Source organism: Crocodylus porosus, unplaced genomic scaffold, assembly GCF_001723895.1.
Source record: "Crocodylus porosus isolate Cpor-Errol unplaced genomic scaffold, CroPor_comp1, whole genome shotgun sequence".
Lineage (NCBI taxonomy): Eukaryota > Metazoa > Chordata > Crocodylia > Crocodylidae > Crocodylus > Crocodylus porosus.
The window spans coordinates 12,117,072-12,134,198 of record NW_017728926.1 but is presented as its reverse complement, the minus strand read 5'-3'; the positions used below and the strand labels follow the sequence as shown (position 1 = coordinate 12,134,198).

At 44.9% G+C, this 17,127-nt stretch overlaps 1 protein-coding gene across 1 annotated transcript in view; it reads left to right on the top strand.

Annotated features, from left to right (window-relative positions):
• UBR4 (ubiquitin protein ligase E3 component n-recognin 4) overlaps positions 1-17,127 on the top strand; it is a 101,759-nt gene that overhangs the window by 63,224 nt on the left and 21,408 nt on the right. Inside the window, exons 70-91 of the mRNA XM_019541488.1 lie at positions 6-174; positions 884-1,028; positions 1,911-1,996; positions 2,553-2,640; positions 2,786-2,979; positions 4,994-5,233; positions 6,083-6,221; positions 7,218-7,343; positions 7,887-8,015; positions 8,697-9,040; positions 10,289-10,379; positions 10,786-10,870; positions 11,270-11,397; positions 12,074-12,203; positions 12,808-12,965; positions 13,097-13,206; positions 13,505-13,646; positions 14,549-14,630; positions 14,986-15,159; positions 15,709-15,830; positions 16,263-16,460; positions 16,556-16,636. Of these exons, the coding sequence (XP_019397033.1) occupies positions 6-174; positions 884-1,028; positions 1,911-1,996; positions 2,553-2,640; positions 2,786-2,979; positions 4,994-5,233; positions 6,083-6,221; positions 7,218-7,343; positions 7,887-8,015; positions 8,697-9,040; positions 10,289-10,379; positions 10,786-10,870; positions 11,270-11,397; positions 12,074-12,203; positions 12,808-12,965; positions 13,097-13,206; positions 13,505-13,646; positions 14,549-14,630; positions 14,986-15,159; positions 15,709-15,830; positions 16,263-16,460; positions 16,556-16,636 (3,161 nt within the window). The remainder of the gene's footprint in view (positions 1-5; positions 175-883; positions 1,029-1,910; positions 1,997-2,552; positions 2,641-2,785; positions 2,980-4,993; positions 5,234-6,082; positions 6,222-7,217; positions 7,344-7,886; positions 8,016-8,696; positions 9,041-10,288; positions 10,380-10,785; positions 10,871-11,269; positions 11,398-12,073; positions 12,204-12,807; positions 12,966-13,096; positions 13,207-13,504; positions 13,647-14,548; positions 14,631-14,985; positions 15,160-15,708; positions 15,831-16,262; positions 16,461-16,555; positions 16,637-17,127) is intronic.

The following is a 17,127-nucleotide window of genomic DNA, read 5'->3' as shown; positions in this document are numbered from 1 at the left end:
TCCAGGTGAGAGTTCTGGCAGCCAAGAAGATCAGCTGTGCACGGCTCTGGTGAACCAGCTGAACAAATTTGCCGATAAAGAAACGCTTATTCAGTTTCTGCGCTGCTTCTTGCTGGAGTCCAACTCTTCCTCTGTGCGGTGGCAGGCCCACTGCCTGGCACTCCACATCTACAGGTGAGTGCTGAAAGGGTCGCTGAAACATAAACCTCTTCTCAGAGTTGGGTCCTTTGTGGAAGATGCGTTGTAAGGTGTGTAAAGACACAGAAGCCCGTTACAGTGCCGAGTGCCAGCAAGCCACAAGTACCAGGCAAAGAGCACTGTTCTGACACAAGAATCCACAGAAAAAGATGCCCCGAGGTCAGAGTCCTTGTTCATGTGAAAGTGCCACGTCTGAAAGCCTCTCTGTGCTTGGGATGTGTTCAGGTCTTCCAGCTGATGCCATTGTCTCAAGGACCAGGCTTCTAACATTTTGAAGTGAACTTGTTGCTTAATCACTGCTGGTCAGTCCCCATATTAGTCTAAAGGGAAGACTGTGTTTCCAGTTTGCTGAGCCTGTGACCTGGAATTCATGAAAGGTTAACTTTCTTTTCTCCAGGCGAGTGCAAATGAGCATTTCAGGTGCTATATGTGGTCACTTTGGGATAGGCCAGAACTAAGCAGGATGAACTCCTTCAACTTCCTGGACAGTTTAGTTGTTGTATGACTGTTAAGCGCCTACTAGATGGATTTAATAAGAGAGAAGAAAGGATGTTAAGCTACAGTCAGTATCTTTCTGTATTAAAGCTCATCAGGGATTAGACTGACAAAAGTAGAAGTCTATGTGTGAAAAACAATTTAGGATTGGAGATCCATAAACTAAATTAATTTGTAATCTGTCCATCAGGAACTCTAACAAGTCTCAGCAAGAACTGCTCTTAGATCTCATGTGGTCAATATGGCCAGAACTTCCCGCATATGGGAGGAAGGCTGCCCAATTTGTGGATCTGCTGGGCTATTTTTCTCTGAAGACGCAACAGACTGAGAAGAAGGTAGGTGGTTTTGCTCTGGAAGAGCAGAGGGAAAGTCCCATCCTCTGTCCCACGCGCTGCTAAGTGGTCTTTCCTTCTTGTGGGATAAGAGTATCAATCCACTTATGGTAGAACTGGTTAAAATTTCCCTTCAAATAACTTTTCAGTCAGAAATATCTATTCAAGTTTGTTTGGTTTTTTTTCTTTTTTAATCCTGTATGACCACTACCTTGAAGTAAAACGAGGGGGGGAAAGTAGCATGTTTTCTGAGGTATAGGCTGTTAGCCGTGTAGGTCCAAGGACATAGGCAGACCAGGTTCTTTGGGTAAATGTGATATTTTTTTTATTAGAACAACTCAAATAGTTGGAAAAATTATTTGTAAGCTGTTGGGTACAGATACCCTTCATCAGGCTGAGGAAGCATTTGCAGTTGGTCTGTGCTCTCCAATTGCTGATGCTTCCTCAGCCTGAGGAAAGGTATCTGTACACAAAAGCTTGCAAAGAAGGATTTTTCCAACTATTTGAGCTGGTCTAATAATATATACCTCAGAAAACATGCATCTTTTATTGTGAAAGCATATTTAGATGCTCTGATAATTGCACATGTACAAGAGATGATACCACCAACGCTTGGCAGTAACCTCATTTGTTAGTCAGGGTTTGCAGATTGTTCCTGCAGTCAAGGTCTAATTTTAGGTTCAGTGAAAGTCCTGATCTGTGATTTTTAACCACTCAGCTTCTTGCGTGTATGGAGCTTGCATCTTCTGGGTATCTGGAAGGTCACAGGGTTGAAGTCTGTGTGTCTTGTTATGCTGTTGCAATCAAAAAATTGTAAGTGCAGAAAAGAGGATTAGGTTATTACTTGCCTGAGTGGCTTTTTTTTTTTTTTTTAAACCGTTTCAGCTGAAGGAATACTCCCAGAAGGCCGTTGAGATTCTCCGAACCCAGAACCACATCCTTACCAACCATCCTAACTCCAACATTTACAAGTGAGTCCCACCTCCCTTTCTTTCAGTACACCAAGGGAATTTCACGGTAGACCAGCTGCAATCTCCAGGGAACACACAATTCCTTTGTTAACGCAGGTGACAAGGTTCCTGCCAAAATCTCACGTGCTTGCTGCAGATGGCATTAAGAAAATAGTCAGCCCCCTCCTTTGGTCACTTGTTGGAGAGTAGTGTTACATAGTGATAGCAGTAATTGGTTGTAATGTTGGGTATGCCTAGAAGGTTCACTGTTACAGGACAATTGGGAGCACAGTCAGGTGAGTGTGTTTGCTTACCTAAGTAGGAAAAGCAGGTATCAGTCGTAAGTTTGTAACTTCACTGAACTCCTTCCCATTGTAGACACTTTCTCACGTGGTCATGCATGTACAAATGGAACCTTTACTTGTACTTCCAAGTTACCCAGTTACTTCTCTGTTTGCATGCTTTTATTTATTTCTTTTTTATGGTTGATAAAACCCGCTTTGATTGTCTGCAAGATGTGTTAAAATAGAGCCAATGACAACCCCCTCTCCTCCCCTACCGTGTTTTCTCACTCTAGCACACTGTCTGGCCTGGTGGAGTTTGATGGCTATTACCTGGAGAGTGATCCTTGCCTGGTCTGCAATAACCCAGAAGTGCCATTCTGTGTAAGTGATCAGCTCTTCTGATTTGGCTCTTTGAGTAGAGTGATCCCAGCCTCTACACCAGTTTAACTTCTTCTGTTTTTACATTAGTGGATGTGTGGTTGTTATTAACTGAAGATTTTAATATAATTTGTCTGTCTTCTTCCAGTACATCAAGCTTTCCTCCATCAAAGTAGACACCCGCTACACCACCACCCAGCAGGTCGTGAAGCTAATTGGCAGCCACACCATCAGCAAAGTGACGGTGAAGATAGGAGATCTAAAACGCACCAAAATGGTCCGGACAATCAACCTCTATTACAATAACAGGACAGTGCAGGCCATAGTGGAATTGAAAAACAAGTATGTACTACTCAGCTTTGGAATAGGGCTAGGCTCTTTTCTTCGGTAGAATACCAGTTTACTGGGGAGGTGGTTTGTTATATAGGATACAACTCTTTCCTGGAGTATAGGAGTTGATTTTTACCTTCCAACTCCTGAAGAGAGGCACAGACTTCTACTTGGTAGAACTCACTGGTCCCTTTTGGGAAGGGGAGGGAATCAATACAGACGTTCAGCTGTCAAATTCTTTCGTCATTTGATCCCAGAGGGGCAAGTCACTTGGCACAGAGAGAGCTTTACCTGGGACAGTATAATGTGGACTGGAAATGAAAATGGAGACGATGCTGTGCAATAGTTTCCTGTTGAGGATGTGGTTATAGACCAAGCAGATGAGTCATGTGACCTCACTTTTAGAAACGAGAGGTGGTCTACTTCAGACTAAATTCCCCTGAGTTTTCCTTCGGATTTTTAAGTTAAGAATTGTCTCATTAATACAGAGTGGTCTGTAGATGATCCAGTAATTTGTTCATTCCTGCCTATACAGCATATAAAATAACAGTTTTAAGAATGTAGTTAGCCTTGCATTTCAGGTGCCTTATACAGGTGCCCACAGACTGAGATGGCAGCAAGAATATGTCCTTGATTTGACTTGCAGAGAATCCTCTCTTAGCTCCTCTGTATTGATAGTAATTTCCTGATCCGTCTGAGGAATGCAAAACTCACTGGTGTCTCTGATTAAGGTCTTGGTCCTCGTCTACGTCTCCAAACAGCTTCCACAAAGCAGTCTATTATCCTACAGCTATTGTTGTGTTATGTAACTTTGCCATCTGCTTGTCTTAGATTTGGATCTTGTCACTAAATTGTCAGTCCTGTAATCATCTGTACATGAGCAGGTTTAAGGCATTGGAGCTGTGGAACAATACATTCAACTTTAATTGCCTAGCTTGTTTTCGGATGAGTGGGTTGAACAGGGTATCATCTTGACTGCATTGTTTCTTGCTTTACCATCCCTTGGAGAATAACACCCTCAAAGTAGAGAGAATATCGCCATCTTCCTCTACCTTAGTAGCACATGAGCTTCTACCAGGACCTATTTTCAATTCAGATTGCCAGAGTTTCAATTATACCTCTAAAAATCACATTAGCAAATAAACGTCTTGCTGACCCAGCAGATGATTTACTGGACTTTTTTTTTTGGAGACCAGTATGACCAACCTCTGCCACATAATGGAAGCTTGTTATTTAGGTTTTCCACAGGCATGCAAAAGTATCAACACCACCCCCCCACCAGCATCACTTAGTTAAACAGAGCCATACTGCAAGGGTGGAGGTACTTGTTTTACAAGGGGGGTGGGACCGAGAAGCCAAGCATCTTGCCCAGATCTGCACAAGTCAGTAGTAGAGCCAAAAATAGAAATTGGATCGTTCAACTTGCAAATAACTGTTTTAACCACTCAAAATGCTCCTTTTCAATGTTTTGTTCAATTGAGAGCCACTATATACCTCCCTTCTTTCTTCTTGAGATGTTCTCACCAGAATCAAATCATTTTGGCTTAGGAATTAATCTATTCCTGCTGCTTATTGCTTATTTGAAGTTCTAATCTTCTGTGACATCACAAGTGGCTGCGGTGAAGCGGATTATGATGTCACAAAGAAAGGATTCTGACTTCAGGTTGGGAATAAGCGGTAGGAGCAGATGAGATCTTTAGAAATAAATATCCTGTTTTCATGCAAATGCCTTTGCTAATAAAAAATAGAGGTGAAAATCCCTAGAAAATATCTGTAGAATTAAAGTTTTTTTTCTAAGAGGCATCAACAGCTCTTTAATCCTAAACAGTCTCTCTATGAAGAGGATAACAGCTTAAAATGTATTTCTGGCTACATATCATGTCAATACAGAAGCTAAGGAAATGAATCCTAGAACTGCTCTCCATTCATCCCGTGCAAAGTAGATTTTGAGCTGAGACGATTGTGTTTGGCTTGTGTGGGGGCAGGGGGTGACTTTTTGGTAAATGAGTGTTTCCCTCTTTCCCAGACCTGCTCGTTGGCACAAAGCCAAAAAAGTCCAGCTCACCCCGGGACAGACGGAAGTGAAGATTGATTTGCCCCTGCCCATCGTGGCTTCAAACCTGATGATTGAATTTGCAGATTTCTATGAGAATTACCAGGCCTCCACAGAAACCCTTCAGTGCCCTCGCTGCAGTGCATCCGTCCCAGCCAACCCTGGTGTGTGTGGGAACTGTGGCGAGAATGTGTACCAGTGTCATAAGTGCAGGTGGGTCTAAATCCCTGTGATCGCGCTGTATCTTCTCACACAAAACCTCTGCCTCATTCAGTACACAAGGTGGACAGTGCTTGCTAAATGAGCAGCTAGTTGGTATTTTTTAGTTTTTTCTTTCTTAACAAATAAAGCCTTAGATCCACACCCTCAATGTCTGCCTTTCTAAGCTGGTGCTGTACACACAATTCCCTCATCCTTTTCGTTCTTATGTCTCTCCCGTACAACCCCCCCATCACCTTGTTTTCCCAGTCTTCCTGCCCACCCAGTCCCAGACTCCTTCCAAATCCTGAAGAGTCTATGATGCTTTATAGATCCTTTACTGTGACCATGTTAGCATGCATACTGAAATGCCTCCACCTCCACTATAGAAATATAACAGCAATATAACATCATAGTTTCACTACATTAGAGTACAAATAAGAATTACCCAGGTTGCGTGAAAATAGAGGGGGAGGGTTTTTTTTATCTACTTCAAACATAGCTCCTGAAAAATGAAAATGGATTACTTGGACCGCCATCTAATAGTGGCGCCATCCCTGAATTTAAAGTTCCATCGGGAAGTACAGAAGCTACGAAGCAGCTCTCAGAGTGGGTGCACATCACCTGGTATTCTTTACGAGCTAGTTATGGTCCTTCTTCCAGAAGTAGCCCCAGGTATGTTATTCCAGGAAGCAATTAATGTGCTTTGAGGTGGATTTTTTGTGAGGCTTCTCAAAAGCAGTTTGGCAGGTTAGGTATATCACTGTCTCTTCCTCTCATTTGTACATGTGATTTGTGTGTGTGCACATGTGAATTATAGTCTTACCTACTATTGTCCACATCCATCTTTGCTCTGTCTTTCAGATCCATTAATTATGATGAGAAAGATCCTTTCCTGTGCAACGCCTGTGGGTTCTGTAAATACGCTCGCTTTGACTTCATGCTGTACGCCAAGCCTTGCTGCGCCGTGGATCCGATAGAGAATGAAGAGGATCGGAAGAAGGTGAGACTGGAACAAGTAGCAGAATTTACTAGTAAATGCAGTCTCTTTTGACCTTGTCTATAATAAAGGCACATTGGAGGTCATCTTCCAGCTGGAAGCTTTGCGGTGGCAAGGTGCTTGGTCCCTTAGAGGGGAGAGAAAATATCTCATGTTCCACTCTGTTCTTCCTGGTTAAAGCAGGGAGTTGCATTAACCGACCTGTAGTATATTTGCTTTGGCACTGACCTTTCTGCCAGGCCCCCTTTCTGTTCCTCATCCCCTTAGCAGAAATTAAGAGCAGTCATTTACTTACTGGTTTAGGCAAGATGTCCCACTGGAACTCTTTCCAAGAGCAGCACTCTTATTTCTTGGTAAGCAACCTGTACAGTGCAGTACCTCTTCAACTCCGTGGTGAGAGTGGGGTTTGGTTGTGTTTATTATTTGTACTATTATAATGCCTCTATCACGGACCAGTCTCACAAGGCTGCCCGTACTCCAGAGGACTTGCAATCTAGATACAAGAGGAGACAACAAATATGGGGAGATGGAGCTTTGGGGAGATGTAGCAAGAGGCTGCTGGGCAGCTTGAGTAGGCAGTGATCTTTGTACAGCAACAGCCTAATTTTCGACAGGTTTTGGACATTGCAGGGCAAGGGGAAGTGTGAAGAAGAATTCTGAGATAACTTTGCAGATGGTTATGCTGATCTCCAGATAAGCACAACGGGGTAGCATGGGGGGAAATACAAACAATAACTGACTCCCTTTTTGCTGTCCACATCTACAGATCAGGTTAATTTAAGGTAGATGTTACATGCTTTATCTGATATGTGGCCATGGTGACTTCCAGGAACCGCTATACCCAAAGGCTTGCAGCTCTCAGTCCCACTGAACAGAAGGCAGAAAAGTAAAGGCTGGATCAGCAGCTGAATCTGCTGAAGCATGTCAGACTATTCAGAGGCTGAGTTTTAAAGCTTGTATGAACATAAGAGACATTAGTTTTCTCCTTTTTGTTTTCAGGCAGTAACGAATATTAACACTCTTCTGGACAAGGCTGACAGAGTGTATCATCAGCTAATGGGACACCGACCACAGCTGGAAAACCTGCTGTGTAAAGTGAATGAAGCAGCACCTGAAAAGCCACAGGTAACAAAGGATAGACAAAGCACAATATGGACTTCAGCCAGGACCACAGTTGGACGAGATTGGTCATACTGCCACAGATCGGAAATTGCTAGCATTTATTTTTGGGTTGGGGGTGGGGAGTGAAGTGAATGATTTTCTGCTGGTGTCACCGTTATGTTATGTGAAGCTGTAAGCCTGGCTCTTCAGGGACCAGTATCCTTTATCCTCTTCTGGAACGGAAACTGTCTGTATGGTTTCAGGTCCTAGCCTCGTATCCAAGGCAGCTTTTCCAGCCAGCTGCAGATCTGTAAGCTGGCCAGTATTGTATTATATAATCTACAGGTGCAGAAGAGTCTCTGTTGTTTTCCATAATGTAATTATGTTGTTAACTTATCTGTTTTGAAGAATCTTCCTTTTGTTTTGTTAGAGAATTAGCGAGCTAAAAGCTGGCAGGAAGACTCGTTTCACACAGACTTCCAGTAGCAAAGAGCTTTCTGTTTGCAGAGCTCCCCATTGTGACTTCTTGCAGATCAGATTTTTGCTGGTTTTTCTCCTGTGTCTCAGGATGAGTCTGGTAGCAGCGGAGGGATCAGCTCTACCTCAGCTAGTGTGAATAGATACATCCTTCAACTAGCTCAGGAGTACTGTGGTGACTGCAAAAACTCTTTTGAGGAGCTCTCCAAGATCATCCAGGTATGTGTATTCTCTTCATTGCGCAGCTCGGCAAACTGGCCTAAATTGTTTCAAATGATAATTATCAGAAGTGCAAAGCAAGCTGTGGCCATTCTAAAAAAATAGCAGTAATAAGCTCTCATTAGAGGAGATATAACAGCTAGGTTTTTAAATAACTCATACAAGTGATCCTTTCTGAACCTTTGGCTACTACTGCTAATTCTTGGATACTGGTAATTAGCCCTTTTCCAGTAACCATTGCATGTTGTTCTCTGCTGGTTAGAGGGAACTGGGAGTCAGGCCAAGATTATTTAGTGGTCTTCCCAGCTCAGCTATTGATGAGCTTCAGCTTTGGGAAGATCACTTCACTTACCCACTTTTCCCATTTGTTAAATGGGGTGAATAACTAACTACTTTATGAGGGTGGGTGGGAAATTCATTAATAACTTACAAAGGTCTGTCAACACCTTTGAGTTAAAAAAGGCTGTATCTAAAGTATACAGCCACAATGAACAGTCTTGAGACCTTGATTAAGTTCAGAGATCATGTAGTCATTCTCCCTTTTCCTTTCACCATTTTGCATTTGAGTCCATCGAAATACAACCCACAAAAGTTTAGTGTATTTACATCAAACTTCCCCCCAGGTTCAAAATGGGTAAATTGTCCATGGCTTTCGTTTCTTCTCTTTTTGTATATTTGCAGAAAGTTTTTGCTTCTAGAAAAGAGCTCTTGGAATACGATCTCCAGCAGAGAGAGGCAGCAACCAAGTCATCCCGAACCACTGTGCAGCCCACGTTTACCGCCAGCCAGTATCGAGCGCTGTCTGTCTTGGGCTGTGGTCATACATCTTCAACAAAATGCTATGGCTGTGCTTCGGCTGTCACTGAGCACTGCATCACCTTGCTCCGTGCCCTGGCAACCAACTCTGCCATTCGGCACATTCTTGTGTCCCAGGGCCTTATCCGGGAGCTGTTTGACTACAATTTACGTCGTGGAGCTGCCACCATGAGGGAGGAAGTCCGTCAGCTCATGTGCCTTCTAACCAGGTTGGTCCTGGCTCTGAAAATTGCCTGTGGGTGTTTCAGACCAATTGTTTCCTATTGCGTTGAGGTACTAACAGATAGCGGACACATGATGCTGTTACGCTGGAGTAGTTTAGTCTAGGTTTTAGTCCGCAGTAACTATGCTGTTCCAAGCTATATGCACAAAGTAACCCATAGCGTTACCTTCTGGTCACTAGGAAGGGTAGAGTTGGTTTGCACTCAGTATACAACTGACAGTGGTAGCAGACATCCAACGCCATACACTGGAGTAACTTTTTCTGGAATAAATATACTTCTTTCTCAGAAATAACTGTACACCAAAGAACAGCATTGCCTCTGCAGTGTGCACTGCATGTGTTGTGTGTCTACCTTACTTTCTTTCTGAAGTAAATTGAGAATTGAGTAAAGGTGCCATCTAGCTAGATCCATGGGACGTAATTTAAAGTTGCCACAGGACAGATGATAGTGCTTATTGTAGTAGGTAACCCACTTCTAGCCCAAGACACGAGTTCTCCCACTGTGGTGATCATGTTAGTTTATTCCCTTTGTACATATATTAGCACTATATGTAAAGGAGCTGTTCAGATGAAAATATTCTTTGCAGCCACTGTTTCAAAGAGACATATCTGTATTTTGTATTGCTGTGCTGCAGAAAGCTGTATACTAGTGGTGGTGTTAATGTTAAGATGCTTCTTCATGTTACAGGACTGTTTCTAATAAATTCATCAGGGAGTGGGAAGCAGACCTTCCAAGTTCAATTCCTGACATTTACATTGACCTCACATTTTCAAGCTCTTCATAGAGCGAGTTTGTGGTGCTTCCAGTTACCCTGTGCCTGTGCACGCTTCCATACTTCCTTTTGAAGTTCTGCTTGCTCAGCACTTCAGAAGCAGATCTGAGATGTTTCTGGCTTTGGCAAACCTTTTAAAAATTGGATTCTAAAATGTGTGTCTGCCTCAGTTCCCTCATCTGTAGAAAGCTGTCGCTCCTCCGGGATGTTGAGGGATGGGTCCCTAAGGCACATTGAGACCCTTTATGTGGAAGGCACACCCTATATGTGAGATGTTATTTCTTCTCTGTACTGATCAAGTGCCAAGGTTTTAAGAGGTTACCACGAAAGAGGGAGTTTATAAAGGGTTCTGCCAAATTGCTGTAGATTTCAGATGAACCAAACCAAAATGAGGTATTTGGCATACTGGTGAAATCGCTATAAGCAGTGACTAATAGTACTTCCTTTGGTTCTGGAATTAGAGACAATCCTGAGGCCACACAACAAATGAATGATCTAATCATTGGGAAGGTTTCTGCTGCTCTGAAAGGACATTGGGCAAACCCAGATCTGGTAAGAAACCCTGATGTTTTAGTATTTCTCTTTTCCTTCTTATCCCTCCCAAGCTGCTTTGTGGGTTCCACCATCTGTTTCGTGTAAAGTAACATCCCCAGCCAGCCCGTAGTCAAGAGGATCTTGTGTGCCCTGGTAAGAATTCTGGTAGAAATTTGGAGTCAAACATGGCATGATATATATGATGGTACATGAGTTTCCTCAAATGGTTTTGCTGAGACATATCCATATTTCTCTCTTGCAGCATTCCTGATTATTCATTCCTGTGCCCCCCTCAGGCAGGTTGCCACTCACCCCAAATAGAGACATTGAGCTGAGATGATTGTATTGCTAAATATGAAGTGGCATGAATGACACAGTCCCGTCACTGAAACTTCCTAAAACTTGGCATGTTCTTTTGCCGCAGGCTAGCAGCCTCCAGTATGAAATGCTGCTGCTGACCGATTCCATCTCGAAGGAAGATAGCTGCTGGGAGCTGCGATTGCGTTGTGGTAAGTGCAGTTACTCATTTAGGAGTTTAAACAAAATTGCTTTGTTAAGGTCTGCATGGATAGGAGAGAGTGGTGACCAAGATCAACCATCCCAGCACAGATAAACTGGCGTGCAAGGCAAAGGGGGCTATCAGCAAGTTTCATCAGGGCAGTATCTCATCATAGCAGATAGGCTGTGCAAGGAAGGAGGGGAAGGAAGTAGAATCATCTCCCTTATGGGAAGGATTATTTTATCACGTGCAATTTGAGGGGAGTGTGGTGGGTTGGCTCAAGAGGGAAAGATCTTGGCCGGGATTACCTGGCCCATTGGTGGTGTGGACAGCCAGAGGGCTACCTCACCCACAGGTTCCTACCTTGACTGCAGATACTTCAGCACTGTTAATCCCTCTGTCCTTTCAGCTCTCAGCCTCTTCTTGATGGCAGTAAACATTAAGACTCCAGTAGTAGTTGAGAACATCACCCTCATGTGCCTGCGAATTCTGCAAAAACTGATCAAACCGCCTGCTCCAACCAGCAAGAAAAACAAGGTACCTCCCTTAGCACTACAAAGCAGAGGCAGAGAGACACCTGGCTGAGTAAAATCTTGATGTGCGCTAGTCCAGCGACACCGTGGGTCATGGATTCCTGCTCCTGTTCACTGTTGATCTAGAAGCACCAGACCCAAGAGTTGGAATCTAGTGGCAAATCTTTGAAGAACAAGATCTGCAGATAAATTGATTACTGCTTTGTATTGTTCTTAGTGGTCCAGATTGTTAATCCAAACACTTTCCCCTTTCTCCATCAAAGACATATTAAGATCTGTAGAAAGAGGACTCTTGAGGCAATAACTCTGATACTTCAGGTACATTCTCGGCGGGCTTTTACCAGCTCCTCTGAAGCAAGTACATCCATTGATTTTGATTTTTTTTCATGTAGTGCTGTACATCAGTCTCACGGGCATGGAGTAAAGTATGTACACTACTAATGCAGTGTCTGTTGCAGTGAAGCAGAGTGATCTGACCATATAAAACCAAACCAAACTGTGCTTGTTTAGACATAGAGGGCTGTATTCACTTTTCCAATGTACAGGCCAGGTGGGAGGTTCTGCTGCAAAAGCAGTTTGTCCTGGGAAGGCGTGTGGTGCAGGCTGGAGCCCCATGAATAGTTTGCCGTAAGGAAGAACTTGAGGCTGTCACGATCCACGATCCTCCCTTTGTGTCCTAGGATGTGCCTGTCGATACTCTCACCACCGTTAAACCTTACAGCAATGAAATCCATGCACAGGCTCAGCTGTGGCTCAAGAGGGACCCAAAGGCATCGTATGAAGCTTGGAAAAAATGCCTCCCTGCTAGAGGTAGGATCGTGTCTGGTAGTTCATCTTTGCGCGGTTTAACTGCATTTGGCGGGGTGGGGGGTTGTCTGTGTCCACATTTGAATGGTAACCTTGCTGGCTGGTCTGAAAATTGCTACCAGTCTTCTGTATTCCCCTCACAGGTGATCTCTGTGCTTCAGCTGTACAACGAGCAGCATCCTCAAGGGCAGTAGCCCTTGCATGCTAGATTCAACCCTGTTGATGCAAGAGTTTTTTTACGGACTAAAAACAAACCTTAGAAGTGTCTGATGTGAACAAAGGACCACAGTGCTAGGAGGAGCCCAAGCCTCCTGAGTTCTTTCTGGCTCTGTTGACTCAGATTGAGACCTTGGGCAAGGCACTTGATCCTTTTGTGTGTCTAACCCCATTTTAAGGTGCAGAGGATACCAGCTCCTTTCCAGGGTTGTTACTAGGAATAATCATCTATAGCATTAATTTTGAAAGCCCCTTGCCTGGGTATGCAAGTTGCAATGTTAAGCCACTGGAATGAAACAATTCCCAGTCCATCAATGTAATAGTTACCAAGATATGAAGCAATTACTGCAGGGACCACCAATAGTTCCTTAGAGTTGTCTTAATGTTTTAGGTATAGAGGCAAATGGGAAGTCTCCCAGCAGAACAGAGCTGCACCAGCTCTACTTGTCCGAAAAGTACATCTGGAAATGGAAACAGTTCATGAGTCGCCGTGGGAAGAGAACCTGCCCTCTGGATCTCAAGCTGGGGCACAACAACTGGCTGCGACAGGTGAAAGCACTTGGAGGGAGAAGGGGCGGGGGTTGCCCAGTGTGAGAACGGTGGTGTGTGCTGACTGCTTAGCCACTGCAGAGCTGCCAGTTAAGTCACCAGCTGGTTGCATTTCAATTCTCCCACTGTAGGTACTGTTTACTCCTGCAACCCAAGCTGCAAGGCAGGCTGCATGCACTATTGTAGAAGCTCTGGCCACCATCCCCAGTCGGAAACAGCAGGTCCTCGATCTCCTTACCAGGTATCTCATAAGACACACAGCTCCTGTGCGTCACCTGTCTGTATTGACCCCTGATTCCTGCTAGAATCTCTCTGTGTTCCTCTAAAAGCACTGCCCTGGTCTCTAGAGCTTAGCCCCCTCTAGAGGATAAAGGTTTTGCAAGTACAGTACTTCAGTAGTGCTGGTGTGGGTGGTGGGGGAAGGAATGGAAAACATGCATGAGGCAGGGGCTGTTCCTCATGTTTCCACACTGTCTTGAAATCCTGAATGTTTGTTCACGTTAAGCAGTTCCCTACTTCTGCTTGTTTCCTTGTGCTAGCTACTTGGATGAGCTGAGTATTGCTGGGGAGTGTGCTGCTGAGTACCTGGGTCTGTATCAGAAGCTCATCAAACCTGCACACTGGAAGGTCTACCTTGCAGCAAGAGGGGTTCTGCCCTACATTGGTAACCTTATCACAAAGGTATGTCTGCAATAGGGAGCAAAATAGTACTAGGAAGCAAGCACCCTGTCAATCTGCTCACCCAGTGTCTGCCTGCTGAAGGCTGTGCTGCCTGACTCAGGGAACCAGTCCTCACTGTGGGATTTTTGAGGTGACTGTTCCCACCTATGAGCAGAAATGACTCCATCTGTCTCATCTCTGGCTGCGCCATGCCATGATGCAAGCTGCCCATTGTGTAACTGCTCCAGGGGCAGCTATGCCAAGATATGAGAACATCTGATACGTGGACTTGGCAGGAGCTTTGCACCAAGCACTGTGCGCCAGGCTGGGCTCAGAGGGCAAATACTGATGACAGGGAAGGATTAGGGATGCTTCCATTCCTCGAGCATGACTCGCAGGCTGTTGGAGGGGTGCTGCTTGCTGTTACTGTCTTCCAGTATGTGGGTTTCAGCAGCTTGATACTTAAGGGTAGCAGAGGGGAAACGCAACCCTGGCCCCAGGCAATCCACACGGGGGGATAAAGAGTTTGAACTGAACCCTGCAGCAGGGCAGCTGAACATTACTGGAATAGCAATATACCTGACCATGGGCAATACACACATCAGCTACAATGCCAATACCAGCATTTCAGGGCCTAGGGGGGACTGTCAGGAATAGAACTGACATATAGAGGATAGGAATTTGGAAGACATAAGGAGTATACCCTGGACACCAAAAAGCAGATTTTTTCTCCTACCTTTGTACTGCAGTTCTGGCTTTTATGTAGCCAGCTTTAGCTCTCTGCAATGCCTGTTAGTAATTTGGTGATCTCACACCAGCCAGACTCTTTTGGGTCTGCTGGGCATTGATCAGGCAGTCATTCCTGGCACCGCAAGTATGCTTTGCTGCTTGGCCATCCTGATGGGGCTTGTTCATGTTTTTAGGAAATTGCTCGTTTACTTGCCCTGGAAGAAGCCACTCTCAGCACTGACCTGCAGCAGGGGTACGCCTTGAAGAGCCTCACAGGTATCTACTGCCTTCCCATATTGACTGCATGTTATGATTAGAGGGGTGCCTCCCTGGTCTTGGTATATGGTGTACAGCAGCTCATGGCTAAGTGTCAAACTGCCCCCACCACAAGTGCAAGCAGCAGTAAAGTTGTTTGCTGGGTATCATCAGAGCTGGCTTTAACACAAAAAAGAAGGGCAGCAGCCCTTGTGTTTTTTTAATGAGGAAATTTGCACATTTGAGAGGTTGCTCACACACACGCACACACGATTGGGTAAGTCACAGACTGGGCACTAGGAGTCTCTGCAGGCTGGTTCATTCTGATGGTCCTTTTGCAGTGCAGTTACACATTTGCTCTCTTTTTTTCGCGTAGGGCTTCTCTCTTCCTTTGTGGAGGTGGAGTCTATCAAACGGCACTTCAAAAGCCGGCTGGTGGGCACGGTGTTGAACGGCTACCTCTGCCTGAGAAAGCTGGTGGTGCAGAGAACAAAGCTGATTGACGAGACCCAGGATATGCTCCTGGAGATGTTGGAAGACATGACAACAGGTATAGCCAGCTGGCTTCCAGGAAGCTTGATTCTAGGTCAGCTGGGGTAACCAGGTGCACGTTGCAGCCCCATCAGCACAGTTACTGACAGACCATTACAGGGTTTCTCATGGTTTTGTCTACAGTTTCATTTTAGAGTTAAGAAACGATCATTATGCAGCACTTCAAGCCTGATGTGAAGTGTCATTGCCTAGGGGTGAGAAGCACTAATGTAAGGCAGTGGCTTTTTCACACGCTTCTCCTCATTGTATGACAGACTTTGCAAGCAGAGCTCTCTAACAGTTTCCTTGTGGTCAGGGTGCAGCAGCAGAAATGCCTGTATTTGGGGTTTTTAATTGGTTTCCAGGAATGTCAAGCTTTGTTATGAAAAGATTGCTTTTCTGAAGTGGTGCCACTATCCCGTCTGTTGTGTTAGATAGGTGTCACTTCAGGAGAGAGGAGCACAGCCGGGTAGTATCCTGCTTGCTACAAGAGGGTTGCTTGGGTTAAAGCAGGGTCAGTGGAAAAACTCACCCCTGCGCCTCCCTAGCTACCCTGTTCTCTTTACAGGCACAGAATCTGAAACAAAAGCCTTCATGGCAGTGTGCATCGAAACGGCTAAACGTTACAGCCTGGATGACTATAGGACTCCTGTCTTCATATTTGAGAGACTTTGCAGTATTATCTACCCTGTAAGTAGCAGACACACATGCAGTCATATGCAGGTCTTGTGTATATCCTAGAATGGGATAGACTTGTTAAAGCAAAGTAGCTTTCACTGCAGCAGAACAGACCCGAAACCATGCAATGCGCAGTGAGGTTGGTTTGATGTCAACCACGTAGAGTTGAACTGACCGCGATACCACAGCAGAGACTGTGCACTTTTCTTATGCAGATAGGACGTCTCTGTGCTCTATTTAGTATGCACTTACTCTGCTTGTAGGAAGTGATCTGTTCTTATCAGATCTCCTAAGTCGGAAACAGTATTCAGCAGGGAGAGACCTACTGAATGACATAACTGTTGCCTTTAGTGAAAAATTTGCTAGCTATGTGGCATGAAGAGGGGAGGGGAAGAAGTGGTCGGGGAAATTTTTACCCACTCGCCCTCTGTCGTTGCTCTACAGGAGGAGAACGAAGTGACAGAGTTCTTTGTGACACTGGAGAAGGATCCCCAGCAGGAAGACTTCTTGCAGGGCAGGATGCCAGGGAACCCCTACAGCAGTAATGAGCCTGGCATTGGACCGCTCATGAGGGACATCAAGAACAAAATCTGTCAAGATTGTGACCTGGTGGCTTTGTTGGAGGATGACAGTGGAATGGAGGTGAGCAGGCACAGCTTCTCTTCTCCCGCAGGGAACGTGATGACCCCTGAGATGTTGTGAACTTGTGCTTAGATTTTTTTTCTCCTTCCTTTCAGCTTCTGGTGAACAATAAGATCATCAGCTTGGATCTACCAGTTGCTGAGGTCTACAAGAAGGTCTGGTGTCCCACTAATGAGGTATGTGCCTGCAGCCCCACCTGAGAGGCTCAGCATTTGTCTTTGAAGCCTAAAGGCTCAGGATCTCTAAATGCACCCACTTTTGGACTAAAAAAACCACTTTCTGCTGCTCAGCCTTGTCGTATGGGTGACCCAAATGCATGTGCCACTGACCCAGTCCTAATGGAGTCTGCCTGTTGCGCCTAAACATCTGTAGGAATCCTAGCTGACTCCTCAGGCTTCTTACCCTCTTGACAAACCACTGCATTTAGTGTCACTGCCTTTCAATGCTCATTTCACACTCCATCTGCACATGGCAACTTGATATATGTGTACAGCCGGGGGACCCCAGTTTGCCCCATCAATCTGCATTTCAAAGGCCAGCCTAAAATGTCTGCGCAGAAAGAGCATCTGACACCACTCCATATTATTTTGCACTGCTATAGTGACTTCCATTCAAAGACCTCCAAGAACTTGACAGACATTAATCCTCACAACCTGCCGTTAGCGGG